General features: G+C 39.3%; 1 protein-coding gene across 1 annotated transcript; it reads left to right on the plus strand.

The window, feature by feature from the left end:
• Positions 1-17,283: 17,283 nt before the first annotated feature.
• LOC139744280 (sodium- and chloride-dependent neutral and basic amino acid transporter B(0+)-like) lies at positions 17,284-26,264 on the plus strand. Its single transcript, XM_071654726.1, has 10 exons — positions 17,284-17,631; positions 18,121-18,319; positions 19,923-20,054; positions 21,262-21,601; positions 22,516-22,783; positions 23,238-23,466; positions 23,937-24,049; positions 24,319-24,663; positions 25,153-25,320; positions 25,727-26,264. Exons 1-10 carry the CDS (start codon positions 17,578-17,580, stop codon positions 25,946-25,948), a joined length of 2,070 nt encoding a protein of 689 aa, XP_071510827.1. The 5' UTR covers positions 17,284-17,577; the 3' UTR covers positions 25,949-26,264.
• The last annotated feature ends 660 nt before the right edge of the window (positions 26,265-26,924 follow it).

The following is a 26,924-nucleotide window of genomic DNA, read 5'->3' on the forward strand; positions in this document are numbered from 1 at the left end:
CATGAGAACATGAATCAAGAGGAAAATAACCATGCGATTGCAGAGAATAAATTTTTAGGCCCTTAAGAACAAGTTCACCTTCATAATGTGGGTTTTGTGAATGCAGCAATATCAGTAGAACACATCAGTGTGAGTTTAAGGAAAATCGGACAATCCATTCAAAAGTTATGATTTTTTGAAGTTTCTGCTCAGTCACGGCTGGATGAGAAGACTACTATAGCCTGTGATGTCACATGTGTACAACGATATAAAGAAAGAATAAAGAAAATTCAGCACAATTTCACTTTTCTCGCATAACAAAAGAACACTCAACTTCTCTCTTTCAGAAAGCAGGGGGAATAATATTACCCCTAACATATGTCAGTAACAAGTTGAAGAATAATGTGCAGTTAAGCTTTGTGATATTCTCTTTTTATTTTCCTTATATCGTTGTACGCATGTGACATCATACACTGTAGTAGTCTTCTCATCCAGCAGTGACTGTGCAGATACTTAAAAAATTAATAACTTTTGAACGGATTGTCCGATTTTCCCCAAACTTTCACTGATGTGTTCAACAAATTTTGTTGAATTAACTCACTCCACATGTGTATGAAGGTGGACTTGTCCTTTAATAAATGTCATATAAGCTCATGTTTATCCACATTCACCTATAATTATATCCGTATCCGGGCAATTACCCCAGAGGGCAATTACCCCCCGGCTAAGTACTGGTTAGTGGTAAGGTTAGAGTAAAGATTGGGGTTAGGGTTAGTTTAGGGGTAGAAGTTTGGGTTAGGGTTAAGATTAGGTTCAGGATTAAGATTAGGATTAGGATCAGGACCAGGGGAAGGGGAAGGGTCCGGGGTAATTAATTGCCCAGGGGGTAATTGCCCTAGACCCGAATATAGAAATATAATGTATATAGGCCTATACACATAGCGCATACACATAATGCTTTCTTCCTCTTACAAGCTGCTGTTTCAGCAATTTTTACAGTTCGAAAAAAAGTTCCTGTGTAACTATATAGTATGATAATGGATGCTTGTAATATAGGATTGCAAATACACGTTCAATGCTTTAAAAAAAATCAGTGAGTTATACATTTATCTAACTCAGTATTACCAACAGACAGCAGTTTTGGCCTAGATAACTCAGTAAAATAATTATGAGCATGGCGATAATCGTTCACAAATCTCTTGCTGTTAAGAGCAGGCTCTCAAGGCTTTGTATGCTGAAGTATAAGGCCTACTTTTTTCAAGCACCACCCACCGCTCAGACAGCAGAGTTGACAATATTCCTGCAATTGAGCCTCACATTAAGATTTCCTCAAAACTGTGTAACACTCTTCCCGATGAAAATGCAGCGTTTATTTTGAAATCGCGTTTTGATCAGGGAAGCCACGCAGTCCATTCCCGTTACTGTCCGACATCAATCAACCAGCGATTACGGGCCACTGAGGTGACGTCACAATATCTTGAGCTCGTCGAGGAGTACCGGTAACAAGGCTTGCGTTCCATCGTTAATTAGACCGGTGATTTTCCAAGCACGATCACTTCCCCTCTCTCTCCCCTCTCTCTCTCTTAAGAAAAAACAACAACAAAAACAGACGCTTACTGAAAAATCAATGAGCCCTCACGTGAGCTGACGTCATACCCCTTCGCGAACTTACGACCCATCTATTACAGTCCTTGCGCGTAGGAACGTTAGATCCTGCAATTTAAATGGAGGTAACAACTGGAGATGAGCGACCACCGTCTCTTGTTGCCGTTCTTCATCACATTATGACATCCTAACGCCCTGTGTATATGATTGTGTGTGTGTGAGTGTGTGTGTGTGTGTGTGTGTGTGTGCGTGTGTCTTGCTCAGGAAAGACAGATTTTTGTTAATTGTGTCCAAATGATGCGATTATGTTGTTACATTGTACAGAAATACCAGAAGATATATAGATTACCGTCTTGATACTATATGAATGGAAATGTATAAATACCACTGAAACAATAGTTTGTGTGCGTGTGTGTGTGCGTGTGTGTTCAGGAAGGACATATCTTTTTGTTAATTATGTCCAAATGATGCGATTATGTTGTTATATTTCACAGAACTACAGGTTTATATCGATTATCATCCTGATACTATTTGAATGGAAATGTAAAAATACCACTAAAAATAGTTTGTGTGTGTGTGCGTAAGTGTGCGTGTGTAGGTTTTTTTTTTTTTTTTCAAATAAGATTATACATCCCAGGACTCGTTTGTATTTTCTTTCTTTCTCCCGCTTCGCTTCTTTTGTCTTGAATTGTGTTGCTCCCTTTGTAAGCCTAATAGTGAATTTGATTACGATTATTTTCCGGCATGATCATTCTTTTATAGATTATTTCTTTACACTGCCTTTGGTCTTAATTCAATAGAAGTATTTTACAGTAACTATGATATTAGACTGGACTTTTTGAAACTGGCCACATGCAGCATTTTTTTTTTTCTTACAGCCTTCGCAGAGCAGACTTTTACTCGGAAGTCCGCTCTGTTCCATCATCAGTAATTCAACTCTTTGGCACAAACTCATGGTCGTGGTCCATACATATTTTATAGTAGTTTTTGAAAAGATGTTTTCGTTGGTTTATGATACATAACTTAGCTTTGGTTTGATGTTATAATGTAGTTCAGTGTAAACAATTGATATAAGACCACTTTGGGCAATATTTTGTCACTCTATTCTCCGTAAATCAGAATAGATAAATTGAATCCAGGGCCCGGTTCCAGAGTTCAAGTATTCCAAGAACTATTTTTGTTTGTTTGTTTGTTTGTTTGTTTGTTTCATGAAATTAGATAAAGACAAACTAATACAGTACAGAAAAAAACACATGTTCATGACTAAGAAAGAGTACTGTAGGTCTATATACGGCAGTATCTCGAGTAGTAACTAAAAATCAATTTCCGTTTGAAATGATAATAGGTCTGAAGACGGAGTTCGCAGAATTCAAATTATATGAGAGCGCCACCACTCGACTCAGCAGCAGCAACAACAACAACAACAACAGACGCGAAAGAAGATTTGAGCAACCTCGAGGGGTGATGGGATACATCAGCTATTTCCTCATACCAATGAACATCCGTGTTTTGTTGGCTTGTCCTACTGGTGCTTGTATACGTATTTCATTCTGTAGTATATGTACACTACACGTGAATGATGTGAGTGTGCGTGTGTATTTGTGTGTGTGTGTGTGTGTGTGTGTGTGTGTGTGTGTGTGTGTGTGCTAAAGTGTATAGGTATGTCTGTGTATGTAAATGTGTGTGTGTGTGTGTGTGCTTGTTTGTAGAGATGTGCTGGTTTCCTGCTCAATGAACGGCTATGGCACGGTAAATTTCCACTAGGTCACATTCACCTTAATAATCTCTTCACTCTGAAATGAACATTTTTATCTCTGCCAATTAGTTCCTGGAATGAGAGTGATTTGGCAGGACAAGCTTCACAAAAACCATGTCACATGAATTCTTTCCTGGCTTTAGCACATTTTCGAGCAGGACGCAGAAAAACGAAGTTGTATCTTTAATTTCTTATGGGGTATTGTCTATTAATTTCCCATTTCATTCATCCATTTGTTCATTTGCTTATTTGCCAAAACAAAAGACAGACTTTTTAGACGTCGTATACAACTTACAAGACATTGATTTTATTTTACCCTTTAAAAAAAAGACAAAATTTCAATATGAAAAATCAAAGCATATTCTCAACTGGTACACACAGGTTTTCGTAACATTTTTTTAATGAAAGAGAAAATGTCTATCCCAACCAGTATTTGGATGCATTATAACGAGCTCTTTTGAATTGATATATTATATTACTTCGAATTTATTTGGTTAATTAGTGTAAGATCAGTGTTTTTTCAGATTGTGTGTTTTTTTCGTTCTTTTTCCTTATGCAGTATCTTTATTTTTTTTTTGTATAATTTGCTGCAAAATGAATTGACCATAAAGATGGTTTTAATGCGTTTGATTTGATCTATGCACTCACTTCCAGTTTTGCATTAACGATACACAGTTAACTGTATAAATTAATTGTATTTTTTTAGTATCAGACCATTGCACTTTGAATATCAGGGCTTACCGAAAGGGTTTCCGACAAGTGGAAATTCATGTTTTTTTTATGATATATAAGTATACACACACATATATAAATATATATATATGTATATGTATATATATATATATATTATATAATTTCATATAAAGATTCTATTTATTGCTTATCGTTATTGCTTTCATTTTAATTATTTCTATCAATATCATATCTAGTATTACCTTTATTATTATATATTATTATATATAATATTATATATTTGTATTATCTCTAATACTCTTGTTCTCATTGTTTTTACCATTTCTACGATTGCTGTTTGTATATATCCTATAACTACCCTAGGGACACTAAATTTATGATGTTAGAAAAACAAGAGTTGAGCTGAGCAGATTTTCTTGACTCTATCGACCCATATCAGGGCTATGAGAGCACAGATAAAATTTCATTGAAATTATGTTAAGCATCACGTCATAACATACTTTGATATAATCAGTACCAAAAAAAGATAGAATAAACAAAAATAAACAATGCTAACAAAACATAATTATAATGAAATAACTTTTCTACCTTTCTTATTAGGCCTCTTCCGCCTTTCGCAGACTTACCTTGCTATATCCTTTTCCATCAAAATATGGCTTTCAAAATATATTAGTCTAGACGGTCAGTCATTTGAGGAAGTATAATGTATAATATCTATGAAAAAACAAATAAACAAACAGTGCAGCCCATCTCGACTTCGTGAGTGTAAGAAAAAAATCGGCACTGACTTCACGCGCTTGCATTTCACTCACGTTATAGCATACCTTCATATGGTTCATACACACTGTTGTGTCCGCTCCTTGATATAATGGGGTGTACTAGAGGATTCATATCAGTTTGTATTAATAAACTCTGACGTATTCGCTGACCGCTGGCTATTTCTGCACAGTGTGAACCATTAAGTTTGATAACTACTCAACAAGAGTTGTGCAAGCGCCCACGAAGCAACATTGCTGGCATATACCGAATGCCATTATTATGCCGTGCGTGTTATGCGTGTTTTAATGATATGCAGTGTTGCTGTCACGGCCAGTCTTCTCCGTTGACCAGTACGCTGTGATGAAAAAGAGTCACTTCATAGATCTGGCCATTGGTTATTTGTTGACCATCATATTTGCAAAGCATTTGACGGATGTGTTGATCTGCTATACAGCTATATATCACAAGTTTTTCGTATAGCAATATGGCATCTTAACCATCAATGTAAATGTAAAATTATGCTACCTGATTGTATAAATGGTACACTCAACACTTCAAGAATCTCAAGTTGAATGGGATGTTTTTTAATATATACCTGAACAATTAAGTTCAATACTAGTAAATTAGGCATTTCAAGTCTTGAGGGAAATTCAGAGCCATCGAATAAAATGTAATGATTTTCTCAGTATACATTGTATATACCTTTCACGAAGTTAACTGAGAGTAAAAAAACAAATCCATTTAGTTTCACTTATTTTCATTTCTTAACAAAGGCATATATAGATATATGCATGCATAAATATATATGTATGTGTGTGTCATTGTAAGTACGTGTGATTATTATATAAATATTATAAAGGTATATTTCCATTTCATACATTTCAATACAAACTAACAACAAATAAAACATTGTTAACATTGGATGTCCATGCTTATAATGTTTTGAGTTACACAATATTTGCAAATGAAAATAGGTAATGTAAGTGTTCATGCCATTAGTCAGCTTCCAATGCAAATACCAAAAAAAAAAAAGATTATAGTGGCGATCATATTAATCAACAGTTAGATTAACTGAATATTGATAAAACAAAGAGCTCCTTCTTCTAAGTGTTATGGGCGTTTACGGTGTACCTCGATGTATATTTGAACGACAGTGTTTGTTTGAAAGCAAAGATCTGATATCATCATTTTAATTTCGTTTTGTTTTAGGGCGGTTTTCTGTTCTCTATTTTTTTTTTTTCATTTGTATAATATACCTGTGAATCATTAACATGTGTTCACTGGATACCTGTCCTTATGTATTATATCGATCTAATCCTTTATATGATGTTGATAACCTTATTCCAAAGCAATAATCAATTCGATTTTAACTTTGGCTGCACCCTTTACCCCATGCATGACGGACGACCTCGACACTATAAAATAATGTCTATCTTCACCTTCGTTCTTTTATGTCCATTGATATTCCACAGGCGACGTAGAGACGTTCCCAGGATCTCTGGTTCTGCACACAGAAAAAGAAGCGAAAATCACCTGCTTTTTTTTCCATTAGTATTTGAGCTTCTTGATTCTCGCGGGAAGCACAAGACTGGCGCGGGAACATGTTAAATGGGGGCGTGGCCATGGTAGGTTTGTCCCTCCTTCCCCCTCGCCCTTTCTTCTTCTTCTTCTTCTTCTTTATTCGTATTGTTTGCCCAAGGGAATGACCAAGATCAAATCGAGTTTTGTCTTGGATGAGTTGTTAATGGTCTGTCCTCAATAACCCCAGATTGAATGCATGGGACCTGCTCACAGACGGCTCTTCAGAAGGGGTGAACATAATGGGGTATTACTTACCCCACCCCCTCTTAGACTACAGAGACTCAATGAATAGACTTATTACCTGTGAATTCTTTTATCTCTTAATTGATTGTCTTGTAAGCCATTATGCGCCTTCAAAAGATGAGATTCAACTTACGTGTCTTCAAAAGTATAGTAGCCGAAAGAAGCGTCTTCTATGATCTGAATGAAAAAAAAAAACAACACACAATAAGAATAACGCGTCGTTAAGGGTAGATTGAGGTAACGGCGTAATTTGGCATTAGCTTGTCATGACTTTCCGGTCTATTGGACACGCGGTATGCCATATCCCTCTATATACATAACGTGTGTGGTCTCAAACAAAAGGCGACTTCAACTTTGCCCTATGGATTTTGAGTATCGCTTAAACTCTAATGATAATCTGCAGCAGGGAGTTAGAAGTTGAACAACCTTGACATTTGAGTGCAAGGATCATGCAAAGGTCATCAAACTGATGGAACAGTCCGTGGCGGTGAGAGTTCCTTTGTTGTTGTCGTCGTCGTTGTTGTTGTTGTTATTGTTATTGTTATTATTATTATTATTATTGTTGTTGTTGTTGTTGTTGTTGTTGTTGTTGTTTTCCCCGTGTGATGAAGAAGGAAAATTATCTAGCTACTCTAGTCACCTGAAAGGAACTATCCTCCAAAAAAAAAAAAAAAAAAAAATGACCGGAACTACAAAATATACACCATAACCCATGCATGTTTAGCAGCAGGCTGTATAATTTTCAGGAATTCTTAGAAGCGAACTTTTGCATTCGGTACTCCGTTGAAACACAATATCGTATCTGCGGAAGGGGAAGAATATTATGAAGATCATTCAATCTATTTCTCAAACATTTTTTTTTTCCCAGGACAATGCGGGAATACCGTAACGATGTAGCTTTTGTTGATCATCAGTCTCCACGCTTTTGTTTGTAAAATGATCTTTTGTTATCGTAAAGCCTCTATTAGTCAAGTGAAGAACTTCCCGCTGTGGGAGTGTCACGTGATCTACGCTCCTCTTTGCCAAGTGCTCTGAGTCCCGCGTTTGATTTTATTCTTGTTTTTACTAAAGATTATATCATTTGAGAGAAAGAGGGAAAGAAATGGAGGGGTGTATATACCGCGGTTGACCACACGGCACAGCTTGCTTGTGGTTATGTACAGATGTACTCGCTGCAGCCCGGTCTCGAATGCAAAACGAAAAACGCAGAACCATTTTCGGTTTCAATGTGATTGTTTAGGTGTAGTCTTTGCGATAGACAGTCCTATACCTTGTTAGTCATTTGACATGTACCTCAAGTATAACTTATTTAGCACTAGGAATGCAGGCTTTTATACTCTAAACAAAAGACTTAATCAACCAACTGCACAGCACTAATAAGATTATGTTCTAATATTGTTCTCCCTTATCTTAGGAAGCAATTAGCCTCAGCTTTAATCAATTGTCAATGCGAACTCTTATACATTGTGGTAATGATGGTGTGAGTCTAGATATTGTGTCTAATTTTTAAAGACTAACGCGAGTTTATCGATCTCTTGGAATTTCAAGTATGTAAACATTAAGGGATCTTTTCTTTGAACAGTTTAGCTTGTGGTTGAATACTATCAAGGAAGTAATTGCTCGGTGAGAAATAGCGAGCATGTGTTAGGCATGGCTGAATATAAGGGCGAACACAATAACCGACTTATCTACCTGGAGAAATTACAGCTACATATTATTATAACCATATTCTAGATGAACATTTCCGCTCCCCCACAAAACTGAAACACGATTCATGATATTCCCTGGGCAGGAGTCATTCATAGGCTGTCTCTTTCCTTGTTGCCTCCCCCATTAATGATCTATGAGCGACTAAAATAGTTCTGTGCTATAACGTTTAGAAAGACACAAGTCTTGGTTTTCATTTTGAAAACAAAATGATTTTGCGTAATCTCGGAATGACAACTAGGGTCTATGTAACTTCTAACGATTAACAAGTCGTCATCTGATTTCGGTAGTGTAAAAAATACAATATTTGTACTATATGGAAGCGGCACTTGAAATCATGCAATCACTGAATATCGTTTGAATGATGTACGGCCTGTTTTCAGACTGTTATCGAATTGATATCTGCCTATTCTGATCAGTGTTACTGTATTGTTGAACCTAATCGGACTACTGAACACGTAGAAATTTGGCTTTGCTTACAAATTTTAAAACAAAAATGAAACACTGACAGCAAACAAATCAATATATTCCACAAATATTCACATGAGGATGGATGCACACATTATTTTGTTCCTTACGAGAGTGTGATTTAAAAAAAAATAAACAAACACACAAAACAAAAACGTGTAGTATATAGGTAACCAGGTTTAAACCCAACCAAAGTAGCGTCACGAAATTGGCGCGCTATCTACATCAACCGACATCAGGTGTTGCAATCGATATGCATATCGATCTCAATACCAGATTCTCCGAGGAGGTACTGTATGTTGCGGCGTGACTCCTTTGTTCACAGGGAACAGGTACATGTACGACTCCTACATTCAGCGGTAGGCCTACATGTAGGATTTCAGCCAAGCTCATCCACAAAGGATAATTTTCGTTAAACTCTTTACAGGTCTATATATCCTTAAACACGCATTAATTTCGAGTGCTTTTGAGGACGCGGACTGCATGATTTTTTTTTTTTGTTTTTTTTTTTTTTTGCTATACAGAAGTTTCAACCGTGAGCTATGTTGTGAGCTATGTTGACAAACATTGGGGTGGGGTAGGGATCCCTTATAGACGTTATGAGAATTTATAAACCAGTGTCGCTTCCTCCCGCGCCATAATCTTCTTGCGGTTCCAGTCACGAGAATTTTTGAATGAGTTACGTAAGACACCGGCCGGCGCGTTCTTTTGTTAGTAAACAAACCGTCGCGTTGTTGTATGGTGGCCCCGCCCCTCCCCACCCCCCCCCCCCCCACACACACACACACGTACACGTACACAATACGCCCCCTGGCCCCTACAATAAACACGAAGTCATATCGACCTCAACACATTCCGACCACGTTTCAACACAATGGAGTTGTAAGCATAAGCATAGGATGTACGTAGAGAAACGTTTCCAGACCAAGAAACCACGTGGATAGCTTTTAACTACAGTAGTGATATTTAGTTATTATAAGTAGTAATTTCGAACTTGTGACGACTGTTTTAGCATGGTAACATTCTGCGTATTTCATTTTTGTAAGTGAATAAACTGTGTGCTTAATATGCTTATATTCAAAACAACCCACTAATTTTCATAACAATGATTACTAATTGTTTACACTACAGACATGCTAGTAGCTATCCCATACATCGCGTGTGTTCACCGTCAAGTTGTTGTATACAGCAGGGACTCCTCTGTAAAGGAATGCTATTACGCTAGCACTGGAGTATGATAGAGTCGTATGAAATATTATAGCTTTCTTTGTGTATCTTTTTATGACGGAGAATGAAATACAATACAAGTACAATACAACTAGACATGAGAAGTGGTATAATCAAATCTAAAGTTTCTTACGTTTTCAAAGAAAGAATGATTATAAGGGTCACAGCCACATTCACTTTTGTATAGCTGCAATTATCCTTTGACAACTTTATACGTACTGTTGGACAAAGATTTTCTTAATTAAAATGATCTAGTCAACATTTAAACAAATACAAGTACTGCTCCCCACATTATTGTCCTTGTGGAGTTGAACATTTGGGATTTTGTGCGCAAGTTGATAGGAGATTGAGTAGATTATGACATCATCACTAACTAAAGTTGCATAACAGAGATTGTCACTATAATATCCCTGTTTCATGAAATATTACACTTTATTCTACGACTCTTTTTATCACTTTGACAAAAACAAATATTTCTCTCTGTTGACCCGTTTTACAGTATCATTCGAATCGACTGTGGAACAGTGTTGACTGACGTTTTACTTTAGTCTCACAGATGAGTGAGATCAAATTATTTAGCAAACATACCACGCCTATATACTTTGATGAATTCCAGGGAGTGATGCCCTAGTTTTACACGATATTTTATTTGTCACATACAATGGAGTGGCCTTCAACCTAATTGTTTTCAAGCCTTCAAACACGTGAGCTATTAGCTATATATAGACGTACTGTAAGTAAATAATAAATACCATGCACACTCCACCATGTACTGCAATGATACACCATAAGGAGACATCATAACCTTTACAAGAAGGCAAAGAAGCTGGTATAGATCATGTGTAAAGTCTAAGGAAATTTCACACTCCTGGTAAGGAACATGTTGAAAGGGATAGCACCTGAGGTGATTGTATTATGCTGTTATGAAGATTCACTGTTATTCAAAATAATGTAATGATCATAACTTAAATAGGGCCTACTACCACTACTATACTACTACTACTACAACAACAACAACTACTACTACTACTACTACTACTACTACTACTACTACTACTTATGTACTACTACTACTACTAATGATAACAATGATTTTAATAATAATGATTATACAATAATAATGATAATAATGATAATAATAATAATAATAATAATAATAATAATAATAATAATAATAATAATAAGAAGAAGAAGAAGAAGAAGAAGAAGAAGAAGAATGATAATATTTTGGTCTTGCATGTTCTTCCACAAAGCTTTCACATGACATGATTGTCTATACAAATTAGCTCGAGTTCATCCTATACTGTTATGAGATTTACGTAGAAATGTGTGGATGACGCAGACACGCCTCCCAAGAAATCTGACCATAAAAAATAAATAAAAAGATGAGATGAGGAAAGCAAGACGAAACCTACAAAGCGAAGTATACGGTTTAATCCAACAGGCGTGGACGAGCAGGTCATCCAAGCCTTTTGCGGAATGCGGGCTATTTTTATTCTTAAAGAGATTAATACGGAGGAAGTTCCTCCGTCACACCTTTCTCGCAGTTAATCAGATTTGACAAGTCTTTTATTTCCAGAATTTCACGCATATCGCTGCCAGCATTACCCCGTCCTCCTCTAATAGCCAGCCGATAGTGCGGACAACGGACACGCTTTTCTTAGAACGCAAAACGCGAAACCAACGACTATGGTTCAGTTTTGTATTTCTTTCTTTTTTCTTTTTTTTTTTACAGCGAGAAGGGAATTGTTAATTTCTATTTGAACTATTTCCCCTCATGACATAGACCTGTTATTTTTCTCTTTATAACGATTTCCTATTCTTTTCTGGCAGTTTGTGGTTTTTCATGCACTCCTATATGTCTTTCATCATTATTTTTTTACATTGCACCGTGTGTTATAATGATATGAGTGATGAACATTATGCCTACACAAAACAAATCCGGGTAGGAAATACGCTTCAGTAACAAGCACATATGCATTCATTTTATTGGATGAAGCTACCTTAATAATTTTTTACAACAGAGGGATATGTACAATACCGATTAGAGGAGTCAATGTTAATACATGCGGATATTTCCCTTCCGTCGTAATCATATATTAAACGAAAACCGTTCATGAGTAGGCCCCTAATAATTATGTGCGTGCCTGGTACGTCTGTCTGTTTATTAATTACATGAATGTGACTTTAGATGCAGCCCTTTATGAACTGTGTGACTCTAATGTTAACATTGGCGAGGGGCCTGTCAATGGACTTTGCGCATACTCAGACGCGGAAACCGTGAAGCTATGATTCAAGCTGAATGCTCTCATCCATTATGGACTTGGAGCTGCTATTCCAAACAGGGAAACATCGCTCTCCGCTATGACTTTTGCTGCTGAAAATGAAAACATTGGTAATATTACAAATTAAAGCAATGAGAAATATTACACTAATCTTGCGAATTATGACAATGATAAAGATATTAACATAAAGATTGTTATTACAGTCATGGGTCAGCAAGTTACAGACTATACTTCCTGTAAAAACCATCCCTTTTATTATACGAAAGAAGGTATACCAGAGACAACGTTGCGATAGCACCAGCTTTTATGTATAACATTCATGTTTCTCTTACCTTTTTTTGTAAGAAAGCCTCACCTTTCGAACGTAACGATATTTTGGGAGAATGAAGATGAATAATAATTATGTACTTTAAGAAAACGCTTTGTTCTTTACACACACCGGCCCCTTTTAACAAGGGCCTGCACAAAACAGGGAGGTGCAATAATTATGAGTCTTACCTCCCTGCTAATACCTACGAGGAGTAGGGCCTGTACAGTATACATGTACCACCGTAAGCGGCTCGCTTCATTTGAAAGATTACCGTACTAGTATTATGCTGTCAAAGCGTGTATAACCCACAGAACTCTACAATATATATATATATATATATATATATATATATATATATATATATATATATATATATATATATATAATAGAGTTCTGTGGTAGGTATAACACATCAGGTAGGTGGTGGATATTGCACTGCAACTGAGTAGAAAAGGGATTGTGAACTGGCAGGAATGCGACACACCTGACCTTATAAACAAATATCAAAAATAAACTCCAATGTAATGTTCAGCTTGACTTTCTTAATAAAGTATACAGGATACGATATGATATATGATAGATATGATATGATATGATATGATATGATATGATATGATATGATATGATATGATATGATATGATATGATATGATATGATGTGATGTGATGTGATGTGATATGATATGATATGATATGATATGATGTGATATGATGTGATGTGATATGATATGATGTGATATGATATGGTATGATATGATATGATATGATGTGATATGATATGATATGATATGATATGATATGATATGATTATGTATGATACTATCATGAAATGATCAAGGCCATTTCCACTCGTTGGTTGGAAGCCCTTAGCAGGCGTCGATTTGCAATTGATTCTAGTACAGAAAGTCGCTCATTGGACTTGATATAAGGATAATGTTGCAATTGACAATGATTGATTTTGACAATGTTGTTTTCACCAAATAAACACTAATTTCTGTTCCAATCGTGATTATGGGGAGCTTACCATTCAGCATTATAATATTTTATGTAGAATGTGAGTGTTAAAGTATTATCAAGTTTGCCACACGCAGTTGCAAAACTTCATACGCAAGAAAAGCAAGATTGTTTGGTTTGCTTTGGTTTACTTCTTCACGACAATGATAGTTATTATTCTTGTTGTTCTGGTTTGCACGTGTATCAGGATGTGACAGTCCAATTCTTCAGTCTAACACAGCTATACATTATGTCATTGTCCTAAACAAATGAAGTTATGATATCATCATGAGAGAGGTCATTGTCCACCATATCAAACAAGTTTTATTAACATCTCCAAGTATCAATTCTTTACCCTGATCTGATAAGGAACTCCGGCATCTCGGCTTGAGCGATTAGTATCATGTTGATCATGATAATTTTGATCCCGAGCCTCGTTTTGTATACACTTGTCATGGAGTGGGTCTGACCTATGCATCCGCAGAAAGCGTATCCGTATAGTGTTTCGGAGAAGGCAGGATACGGAGGATGAGGGTTGTACTGTGTGATACGGGTAGCCGCAGATTTGTTCGTGTTCGAAGCTCATCTAAGTATTTATGCAGCGTTGGATAATTTTGAATGAATAGCTTCCTTTCTGACTTCATAACGCATAAAGCGGATGTAGAAGCCACGTGCTTCATCTTGGAACATGAAGCCAATAAAAGGCAGTCGTATAACCATGAACCTATTAACAATATAGAATTAAAGGGTGTGTACAGTTCTGGTCGAGGTGAAGATTTAGCTTTAAACGTTTTGTGGGATATTCAGAAACCACTCTATGAGATGTCAAAGAGCATGCGGTTCTAAGGGGTATCAAAAGTTTATTCGATGAAAATCGGTTTTGAAATGGCTGAGATATCCAAAAACAAGGTGAAACAAAGAGATACAAATAAAGTTGGGGCATGTCGCCTTTTATTATTAGCACTTTTTTAGATATCTCAGCCATTTTAAAACCAATTTTCGTCAAATAAACGTTGAATCCTTCTTAAAATGACATGCTCTTTCATATTTCATAAGAGGCTTTTCATTATCTCACTTAGGAATGTTCAAGACATGAATGCCTACCTCAACCAGTACTTTACAGTCCCTTTAACGCTGCGCCCCGGCGGATGTCAATACGCTAGTGTTCCGGGAAGCATTTACTTTGCAGAATCGAGTAGGCCAAAATACATGAAACACTAGATGACTGGTTCGGGTGGGGTAAGAGCTGAAAGAGGGGGGGGGGGGGGGGGTGGGGAGGTTGAGTAGGTTCAAGTTACGACCACTGATGCGCACGATACAGTACATTGCTTCATCTGCATGGATTCTACCAAGTTACCTACAATGATACAGGTACATTGTGCATGAAAACTGTACAAATTTTTGACACGCATATTAAATAAAACCATAAAGAAGACACGTTAGTAAAAACTAGAGAAAATATCTCCCCCACCCCCATCCCTCTCTCTTAGACACACACACACACACACACACACACACACACAAAAAGACAACTCACACATGATTTATTAAGGAAGATATCTCATGTTTGTAAACTGTTGAATCAATGGTGTTGGGGCCGTTGTATATCCGTGCTTCCATGTCAAAAACGGGCTTCTACCCATCAATCCTCTTTATCTTTTTCTTTCGTGTTTGTTTCCTCGTTCAACTTCGGTGTTTGCAGTCAGCAGTGTGCGTGGGTTTGTGTCAGCAGTGTGTTACAATACCCATAATCATAATCATCATCTGACTTGAGCACAGTAATTGTGAAAGTTGAACATGAAACATGATACTCTATTTCCGAATGTAGTGGAGGGTGGAAGCTACACCACATGGGCGAGAGGCGGGAATCAATTCACACTCGGAACCAGCGAGCCGGGAACGAGTCACATGACCCATTGACTCGGTCGGTATCAATAGTGCGCATGCCTCGTAAGCCGCTCCCTACAACTCCCACATTATCTGTGGGCCATGTTGACATCTCTGGTGTTTACAAACAAAGGAAGGTATAGCACGTTCTGTATGTGGATATACAGAGAAGGTATACTCTATCCCAAATCACCGTATACATTGTATTCCCCATCCGTGTACGAAGACGAACTTCGACCAAAATAACTGTACGCCTTATATACGAGGGAGAGAAAAAAGAGCTAGGGAGGCCAAGGGGGAAAAAAACCTGTACAATATGCTGGAGCAAGACACACCCGTTTTGTGTGTTTTACTCAGTACCGCTTCATAATGGGCTACCGGATATGACTGCTAGATCATAATTTACTACACGATTATGTATGCATGGAAACCACGTGACCTGTGTCATCACCACTTTGGAAATCGAGGCGGGATTGTCACATATCTCCCACCCCTAGACCTCCTCCTCATGGATTGCAATTAGCAGCCATTCAGTAAAAGCACAATACTATGGCCTGCCCTTCATTAATCCCGTTTATCGCAGCAGCAAATCACTTTGTGACTGAGATAGTATAAATGAAGCAGAACCTCGTTCATAAACTGACGTATTTTGTCCTATTCATGAAATAGCTCGAAGAGTTCCATCTATTTTAGGGCCATGTCATTAGAAGCATAATCATTATTTTTGTGTTGATCTGTGCACGCCTGTAATAATAGCATTATATGCAAGACTTCGTATGTCAAGAATTGTATGGGATGGATGTGATCTTCAAAAAAAAAATCTAACTGATTACAGTGGACGATATTGTTTTTCTCAGAGAGCATATCATTGTTTATGCAATTATGAATGTAACGGGACTCTATGTAACACTATCGTTATTATTATCTTTATTATTATTATTATTATTATTATCATCATCATCATTATCATTATTATTATTGTTGTTATCATTATAACTACTACTACTACTACGAATATTGCTATGACTATGACTATGACTATTACTGCTATCACTATTACTATTACTATTACCATAATCATCAGTGCAGTGAGGCATTGCTGTTCTTGACGTTACTATAATTGACCGTCATAATATCTTGTTGGCAATGCTCCTCTTATAAGCCCAATAAAATCAAGTCATCTTCCATTACACTATAAGGTTTCCATCATTGTTATGAAATCTACGGTACATGTATTTACTATTCAATGCCGCGTGCTAAACGCGTCACGATGATTATGTACAAGTACTAGTATAACAAAAGCCATCCCAAAATTATGGTAACATATGCCACATTCTTTCCGTCTGACTCGCGTTGTAGTATTGTCCGGAGTCAAAAGGGATTACACACACGACCCCTTCCCAGAATAACAACAAAACGAGGTTGGCTACACACAAGGGACGGCTTTACTCACTATAACCAGTCAATGGAAATTCACAACGCTGGCCATTCATTAATAATTTTTTTTCACCAGTCACTGACTTTCACGCGAAAGCCCCGCCCACCTTACCTTATTTGCTTGTTCACGCAGATGACGCATGTGCGTGTGACAGAGGGGAAAAAACCCGGACCTACAGTTAACCGTTGCTTGTCTGTCCGCGCGCGCGCGCTGATCCTGAGCAATATACATATTCATGAGATGACGTTTGTTTCGCAATACACACTTGCCATGTGGTTGTGTTTACTAATATGCCAGATAGTAACGCGCGCCGGGTAGCCGGGTGAATGTATGTGTTTACCACGCACCAGTATAAAAAGCGCCCTGAACGGAACTTTCCTCAGAATCTACTCTGAAATCAACAACGTAACTTCACAACGTGCGTCGCTCTTGACACTTATTTTGGAATACAATTCCGTCGTTGCACCTAATTGTAAACATTGAGCCACCCCATTCTGTGTCGAAGAACATATTTTTCATATTTCTTCATCGGATTGCTAATTTGCGACAAACTAATTAGAGAAGAATACTTCGTGCTTCCCACGTTTTCCATCGAGATAGCAGAACGTCGTGCCTAGGTTGTTTCTTTTTCGACTTTCAGTATCAAGATGACTGAAAAGTCAGAAAAGGCCAACTCGGAAAAGACTGGGTACACCGAAGTGGTAAGTCTTCAATATTTGATATTTTATCTTTGGCTTTTGTAGAATTATCTGATGTATACATACATTTACTGGTTATTTTTGTTCCTCGAGCGGAATTCCATTTGGTTGTTGAGAATGATAACATCACCATAAGAAACACGTAACCAGATTCGGTAAAGTTGAAGATGTATCAAGTCTTTCAACATTTTGCGGGACTGAGACAATGTATTCTTTTTTAATGTTTTCGTTTAGGATCATCCTTTGTTAATGAAAAGAGAAAAATCAATGTTAAATTTCGTCGCCACTTCGAGAGATCATGTTTTATAGAAATTTGTTCAAATGCAGGAGCTTCTCCTGACTCGTGAGTTTTGTCTCGTTTCGTTTTCAACGTGCTCTTGGCGGATCTGGTCCGTTTAATGTAATTTTAGGTAATAAAAAACTGAAAATATTATTTCCATTACAGTTTGTTACTGATGTTGTGATATTATGTTGTTGATTTTTCTTTTCCAGTCCCAGCAGCAGCCACCTCTGACGCTAAAGTTGAGCAACGCCCCTGCGACGCCGCAAAAGGAGACGATCGAAGACCCCAACGATGAGGATCGCGGCAACTGGTCAAGTCATCTCGACTTTCTCCTTTCCTGTGTCGGCTACGCAGTCGGTCTTGGCAATGTCTGGAGATTTCCTTACCTCTGCTACTCCAACGGCGGAGGTAAGTCAGTTTAATAATAATATTTCGAGACTGACGATGTCGCGTTGCATCGTCAGTCTATAGATATATATTTTTTTTGATCCGCTCGCTGAGTCGTGAGTACATGTCGTCTGTCGCTCGCTCAGTCTTATCTTTATCTTTATCTGTTACTGCTTTTATTTCTTGATCTGACATATTTCAAATCGAAATATCATCATGAATAATATGAAATCTAAAAAAGGAGAAGGTAACGTTACTATGAAAATTCTGAGTCTGATAGGCAGCCACGATGATTCTGATATTTGATGTATGTATATGTAACTGAAGAGAGAAATTTGTATTCGTATTTCGTAGTATCAGAGTTTTGAAGCAAATATTCTATGTTTAGCGGGGTGTAAAGAAAATAACGAAACTTCCTGGTCTGGTCAAATCTGTGACAGAAAACAATCTCTGTTAGCGAAACTGGGCGTTGGCTTATGCCTGACTTGTTAGTGAGAAAGTTAGCAATTTCGTTTAAAAAAAAAAATCCGTTATACTTGTCTGCGAGTTGTAAAGTCAGTGTATTTTTGTGACTAATCATGAGTATTGCGAGAGAATTAATGCACTATAGGATTAAAAGCATAATTTTTTGTTAATATAAAGAGAAAAGGCTACCGGTTAAAATATTCCATAAGGCGAGACTAGCCGGCATGCGGCACATGTGAAATTCTCGTCAAAACGCCGGCCGGTTAGAAATAGACAAGAGAATAATATCAACAAACGGGCGAGGCGCGCCTCCCTTGGCCCCCCGCCAACTCTTCTTCATACATTATGCATAAGGAGCTGCGTCCGCCCTCTCGTGCTCTGAAAGCGTGAGCCGTGGAATGTACGTCAATGACAAACTCATTAGCATGTGAATGCTGACGCAAGTCTCTGATATCGACCAATCACATACGAGCATTTTGTGGGGCTCGCCTCCGTAATTGAAATATTCATGACTAATAACCACGAGCCGCATCGTCTTTGCCCTCGACAAAAAATGATGTTGTCTGCTAAGTTGAGTCGCCCATTCGCTAGGTGGAAATTTCCATGACGTCGGAGATTCGACCCACTTCGGTCACTCTACTGGCCATCTAAATAAAGTTATAGTCAAGTCTTCAGTCCAATTCATTTTATGTTCACTTCCTTCGTTTTAAAAGCTGAAAATATTCGATGAAAGCAAGAAAATGTGCTTCGTCACTGCTAAGAACAAATTGGTAAATGAAGTGTATATCAACGATCTCATTTAAAATGTGGACATGATTTATTTTAGTATCAATTTTACAGATTTTCATAACATTTGTGTGGAAATACTGATGGGTTTCAATTTAAAGTGCATGATGCAAGCAATGAATTATGATTGAATCACGAGACACTTATTTTTGTCTTTGTATGGCGTCATGTTTTTGTGAAACTATATACAGAATGCGTATTATATGTAATGTAACGACGCCGTATACACACTGACACAAACTTCCTCCACGAACACGATTTCTCCTTTCGATTTCCTTCTAAAATAGACAATTATGATAACTGATTAAAATTCGCATATGATAAATGCAAAGCTAAAAATATCTCGTACGTTTTGTTCTCCACAATTTTTCAGGCGCCTTTTTGATTCCGTATCTCGTGATGCTGTGTCTCGCTGGAGTGCCGCTCTTTTTCCTGGAACTGGCCTTCGGCCAGTATTGCAGCAGCGGACCAATCAGGGCGTGGAACGCAGTGCCATTAATGCGAGGTGAGTGTCCATTGGCCAATCAGCGTCTTCGTAAAATACGTTGTCTACCCTTCTATCTCTCACCTCTCGCCTCTTTCTGTTTCTCGCGTTATGTTCCCTGTGAGCGTCTGTGTGTGGGTGGGTGAGTCTGTGCGGCAGGGCTGTGTGTGTGTCTGCTAAACCGCACATACAATGAAAACGCGTTTTGCGTGTGCGAATGATTCACCGTGAGTGTGCAAACAATAATTTGAGCCCCGAATCACCGATTCTTCGAAAAAAAAAAAAAAAAAAACACACAACCAGAGACCCAAACACGGACACATAACTTTGGCTGCGAAGTCAGAAGTCCATTATGTAATTAGCGAGCTTTCGATCTGCGACGCGAACGCTAAGACGACGTTTCCTCCGGGGGTTGGATAATACAATTACAAACAGATGTCTTGCCCATGTGCATAGCGTCGTCTTAGCGTTTAGGTCGCAGATCTAATGTTCGCTATTGTACAGTTTTGTGACATCCAGTGGATTGTTTCTTTTGTGTGAGTTACAACAGTAAATACTAGGGTTGCGAGGAGGAAATAGTCATGGCTTTGAAGCAATGGCTGCACACAGATAATTAAACCAAATTTCCTACATATTTCTGACGTCAGGACAGAAGATTACCGTCACACTCCGATAGACTTTTCAGGATGAAAATACACACACCTACGTCAAAGTAGGTCCATGGTCAAATTCAGATGGCATTTATTATCTCTTCCCCCCCCCCCCCCCCCGAACCTTCAAACTGATGAAACAAACGAACAAATACTGTCCGTATTGAGAGCCAAATGGTTTAAAGTAAATTGGTCCTAATGGGGAGATGGTCATTTTGCCGGCCCATCGGTGAACATTTAAGACAACACATACACCCGATACAAAACAAGGGCATTTTTTTTTTTTTTTTTTTGGGGGGGGGGTTACGGCAGAAAGATACCTTCTCTTTGCGTTTCTCGTTGTTTGTCATTGTTAATGGCCTCTCCAAGGACTTACATTGAATAAAACTGACATGCCTAATACTTTCTTGGTCTTTCCCCGACGACACTGCAAAAGTAATCACAATGCGACCCAACACTTATATGAATGAAAAACGTGTAATTCGCTCTCATTGTCTGTTTACATTTTAATAGACCTACTATTAGTACTGGGTCGAGCAACCTAACCATTTTTGTCTCCATCTCTTGTTATTGACCAGGCGTTGGCTACGGTATGGTTGTCGTGTCCGCCATCGTGGGGATCTACTACAACGTGATCATCACCTACTCGCTCTTCTACTTTTTCCATTCGTTCTCGGCCGTGCTGCCGTGGGAGGGCTGCCACCATTCGTGGAACACGCCCTTCTGCTCCGAGCTCGTCAAGGAGTGCCTGGCCGCCGGCGGGATCATGACGGACAGCAACGAGTGCGTGTCGGTCGCCAACATGACGGACTCTGAGCTGGCCCAGTACAACGTCACCTTCTCCGAGGACGGTAACTTCACCGGGTACAGCGATCCGTCCCACGAACTTCGCGAGAGCCCCTCCGCCCAGTTTTACAAGTAAGAAATCACATTTTCCTAGATTTCATCTAGTACATGTGTATGTGTGCGTCTATTGTGTGTTTATGTGTCTGTGCTTGCTTGCGACGCCTTTTCTGTTTACTTTTGTGCCTATCTTGCCTTAGAAAATGAAGGCGATAACGTTGAAGAAAAATATTAGACTTCCAAAATTATATCACATGTTACATTGATGTAAACACGCCAGTGACAAAGAAATTGCATATTCATTCCTCTCAGGAGAAAACGTACGAACAGGATAGTTGCAATTTGATTTATTTCAATTTTGCTGGTCGACCAAGGTCGCATCTATGCTCCTCTCGTTATTACTTGTTGCGGACAGGCGACTCTCGTGGATATTTTGTAGAGTGTGACTTTTCAAATAAAAATGACCTTCAATAAGTGCATTCTCTCAATGGCATAGAGCTGAAGGCAATCAAGGAGACACTGATTACTATGTTAGCTTTCCCATAACTGACAACGCGTAGCCAACTGCACTTGAGGCAGTCGATTAACACGTACGTCGTCGGATTAAGCCTCATTTCATTTTTGTAAAATCTGTTCCGACAAAAACCACAAAATGAATAATCATTTTTAAAAAAAGCGTAAGTAGCTGGCTCACTGTTTGAGACTACATTGTACAATATTGCACGGCTTTCAACGTAGACGGCGCTATTCCACTTTGATTAAACAGAGAATAATTATGTTGAAATGATTACTGAGTGTGCTGTTTTTGTTGTTTGTTTGTTTTTTGTCCCCCGAGAAGCCATTATTGAAATCATCTGACCCATAACCACAGCAAGGCGCGTTTGACCTTGGCATTCAGCCAATCAATTATAATCTAGCCTTGATAGGCATGTCCTCTGAAGTCTGACCCTGAAATGACAATCATTCTCTCTCCGTACTTTTTTGTGCAGGTACGGGATGCTGAACGAATCGGGGAGCATCGGCGAGCCGGGCGTGGTGAGCTGGAAGCTCACCCTGTGCCTGTTCTTCGCCTGGGCCCTCATGTTCTTCTGCCTGGTCAAGGGTGTGAAGTCATCTGGCAAGGTGGTCTACTTCACTGCCACCTTCCCCTACGTGGTGCTCTTCATCCTCCTCATCCGCGGGCTTACCCTGGAGGGTCAGTGGGAAGGCATCAAGTTCTTCATCTACCCTGAGTGGCACCTTCTCCAGAATCCTAAGGTAAGCCTCCTTTTTCTTAGTGATACTTACTCAGTGCTGCTCAACAATGGGGCTTTCATCACCTCTAGCAGCAGACATATCCCTGAATTTACAAATAGAAATATAGGAATAGTAAACAAAGCTAAACTTCACCAGTTTTTCAATGGTCAATATGTTAAATTCTTTCAAGCTCTTTTTCAATACCTGCGCCTGCATAGCTGTCTCCTAATATCTCACTCTTCTTATTTCACAACATGTCAACCTATACTTCTATATTCACCCCATGTACTCATCTTATTCTCTTTTGAGTTGGTAACATATCATCATTGTGACCTATTCTGAGTCAACAGGATATAACAGCTTCATAAATAGGTGCCTATATAGGTATGTTTGCACAAAGCATGTGAAGATAAATGCAATGGATGGGATCTTTTATAATCCCTCTCCATCTTCTCCTCCCCCCATCACCTACTAGGTGTGGAAGGATGCTGCCGTCCAGATCTTCTACTCCCTCAGCGCCTCCTGGGGCGGTCTCATCACACTCTCCTCCTACAACAAGTTCAAGAACAACTGTTTCCGTGACGCCATGATCGTGCCCATCATGAACTGCGGCACCTCCGTCTTCGCCGGCTTCGTCATCTTCTCCATCTTGGGCCACATGGCTCACGTCCTGGATAAGCCGGTAGACAAGGTGGTTGATGAACGTAAGTATATTCCCCCTCCCTTTGTTTGTTTGTTTGTGTGTGTGTGTGTGTTGCAGAGAGACGATAAATGTCAGTGAATCAGTTCTTTGGATGTCAGTAAATCAGTTTGAAGGATTTGAATTCTCATTTTTCTTGTTAAATATGAAAATGCTGTCAATCAGCCATTCAGAATGAGTTGTGAGATACATATTATAATGATGGTGTCTAAAGTATGCCTATTCATAGGCCAATAAACATGAATAATCCATGCAGGTATACTGCAGATAATACAGGCCAAGTGTGGATACGCCCATACCAGTATCCGAGCAGAATCATGCATGAATGGTCTACTTACAGAATAGGAAAGGGAGGATACTTAGCACAACATTATTGCTGGCTAAATTATTAAATAAAAACTTGTATGACTCTGTCTAATGAAAATGCTAATGTCTCTAAAAAGACTGTCATCTCTTTTTTTATGACTTCTACAGAATTTGGGCTGGCATTCATCGCATACCCCGAGGCCGTCACTCTTCTCCCCGTATCGCCCCTCTGGGCCATTCTCTTCTTCTTCATGCTTCTCACCCTCGGCATGGACAGTCAGGTAAGGATACATTGATTCCTCATCATTAATACATGACATGCTACAGAATGTCTGTGAAGATGCATTAAAAGATCAAATGTGGTGACCTTTGAACCCTGGCGTACTAGCCAATATAAGCCCTCGTGTTAATCATCCTGTGAAATAAAGACAAGTTGTCATGTACATTGCATGTGTCAAAGATCACTTTGTACTGCATCTTTTGACTTCCATCTTGGAAGAACCAAGTCACTCACTTGGTCCGTATTCTTTGCATCCATCTCTAACCCCAGTTCTGCATCGTCGAAACGGTCGTCACGGCAATTATGGATGAGTTTCCCTCGCTGCGCAAGCGCAAGCCCATCGTGGTGCTGGCGTACTGTCTGATCGGCTTTCTTCTCGGATTCAGCTGTGTCACCCAGGCTGGCGGTTACTGGGTCATCCTCATGGACAAGTATGCTGCCGACTTCGCCCTGCTCATCTTCGGGCTCTGCGAGTGCATCGGCCTCGGCTGGATCTACGGTGTCAAGCGCTTCACCAACGACATCAGGTCCATGCTGGGAGACCGCATCGTTGACAACGTCCTCTTCAACTTCTGGCCGCTCACCTGGTGCTGCATCACCCCCGGAGTGCTCCTGGTAAGTGTCTCTCTACTAGAATTGGTACACAGTCTTGATGAAGCTGTGGCTTCCATTGAACTTATAAAGCTTCTGACTTTCAAAAGAAATTGCTCTGCCTTACTGCATATCTGGCAGATATAAAGCACAGTAGTGAAATGTATTAGAGACTGCCTTCAATTAATGCACCATTGTTTTGTCCTTGTTTTCTGTTTGTGCAAAATGCCACTGAAGTCGATTCACAACTTTAGATGGAAAAAAAAGAAGAAAAAGGATAGTCACCCACAGAATCATTTAAGGAAAAACAAGGGACTGCTTTAGACACTTAAATCATCTTTAGAAACCCCTTCCTGTAAAATTCTGTGGTCTGTCAGTATCAAGTCTTCAAAGTCACTATTTTCAATATGCATCTTAGTCTCTGTCTGGATTCATAAAATAGGGATGGGAAAGGAGACTCCATATTCAATCCTGAATATTTACCCTCTCACTTTTCTTCCATTCCTCTTACAGTTTGTTCTCGGCTTCAACTGGGCTAACTGGACCTTCCCAACGGCCGGCAGCTACGAGTTCCCCGGCTGGGCCCACGCCCTCGGCTGGATGATGATCTGTTCCTCCCTCATCTGGATCCCAGCCATCATGGCCTTCGAATTCGTCCGCGCAGACGGCAGCTTCATGGAGGTGAGTGTCTTAACAAATTCATAACATTCTTGTTTCATTTGTTGTCATAGTTACATCACTATCTCATAAGCTTGTGATAAGAGTGATGAATGCAAAATTAAAAGTTGGGGGGGGGGGAGTGAATATCCTACATGGGGTGATAACAGACTGACGATGACAGTTCCTTAGATGGTAAATTTTATGATAACAATATTCATGCCCAATAATGATGTGTTCAAAATTATGATATCAAATTGATATTAGTGTTTGCATTTTGTATCATACTGAAGGTGCAAACAGTATGTATTGAATACCGAATACTAGAATTCATTATAGAAGAACTGATTTATTTGCCAGTTTGATAATGAAAAACGTAAATACTAATTCTCGATCATCTCACTTTATTGTTTTCTGTTTTACTAAACAGAGACTAAAGCACATTTGCACGCCCAAGCCCGAATGGGGACCACTGGCCCTCGCTGACCGACGGGATGCATGGAACGTTCACGCTGCCTACGGCACCGACCTGGGTGGAGAACTGGACCCCAGCAACCCAGTGAAGAACGTGGAGGAAGGCCTGAAGCTGAACGGACCTCCCGCCCCCATGCTGCGCACGGAAGAGGGCGCCATAGGAGGTAGCCACGTATAGACACAAAGCACAGAAAATGACGTAATCTGATGTGCGTGCCTTGTCTGCCACCTTTGGACAAAGAAAATCAAACGCTAGCTTCCCTGCCAGCCTATAGCAAGCAAGCTGCATTTTGCTGCCCGTGAGACAAGCTCAGAGGAGAGGGAAAAAAAGGATTCATCACCAGCCAGAGTTCAAAGGTCAACCGTAGACCGTTCTCCCCTTCTCCTTATGATGCCAGCACATGATGCTGAGAACGAGCGCCTGGTGGGATAGCAGGACTGATTTGTTTGATACGGCTTTGAAAAGAGTCTACCAGCAGCTGCTTTGCTCTCCTGCAGACCCGAATGGCAGATGAGAGGCAAAAATAGAGAAAAAAAAAGAAAAGAAAAGTAAAGTAAACCTGAGAGATAGTCAGATGCCGTTGATATCGCAGGCCAGGTCCAGGGAGACTTGGGGCGAGGCTAAGCTCCCAGTCAGGGGCCCTGGAACCTGCACCAATTCCTTCCATTCCATCCAACTCTTATGACGTAGTGCTCTTCAAGAGAGCTCCAGAAAGTGACAGGACAGTGTTTGGACATTGTTCCTGCAGTTACCAGAAGAAGGGGTTGGCTCCCGTATCCTAAATAAGTCTCTTCCCACCTCCCTGCTTAGAGTATTCCTCTCATGGACTACTCTGCATGATTTATATCAAGCTTTTGAATGCTAAGAATTATCATAACTTCTGCGTGTACCTCAAAGGGTTAGCTGAAACATCAGACTGGTTTTGGCAGAGAGATACCGAAATCTTGATCACCTATATCTCCCTGTAGTTCCCAGCCTGTAGACACAATAGCAGTCATGGCAATGATACAGGAACTAGCTGTGATCGGCGCCCTCTTTTGCCAGAGTAAATCACAATCATTGCTTTATTCAGCATATCATTACTCTAAGAAAAAAAAAGAAAGAAGACTACCGAATACTCTCAAGGAGCTATCTAAACTAGCCGATTAGTTGC

This window comes from Diadema antillarum, unplaced genomic scaffold (assembly GCF_040938485.1).
Source record: "Diadema antillarum isolate AM-2024a unplaced genomic scaffold, OU_Dant_1.0 seq00001153_RagTag, whole genome shotgun sequence".
Taxonomy (NCBI): Eukaryota; Metazoa; Echinodermata; class Echinoidea; order Diadematoida; family Diadematidae; genus Diadema; species Diadema antillarum.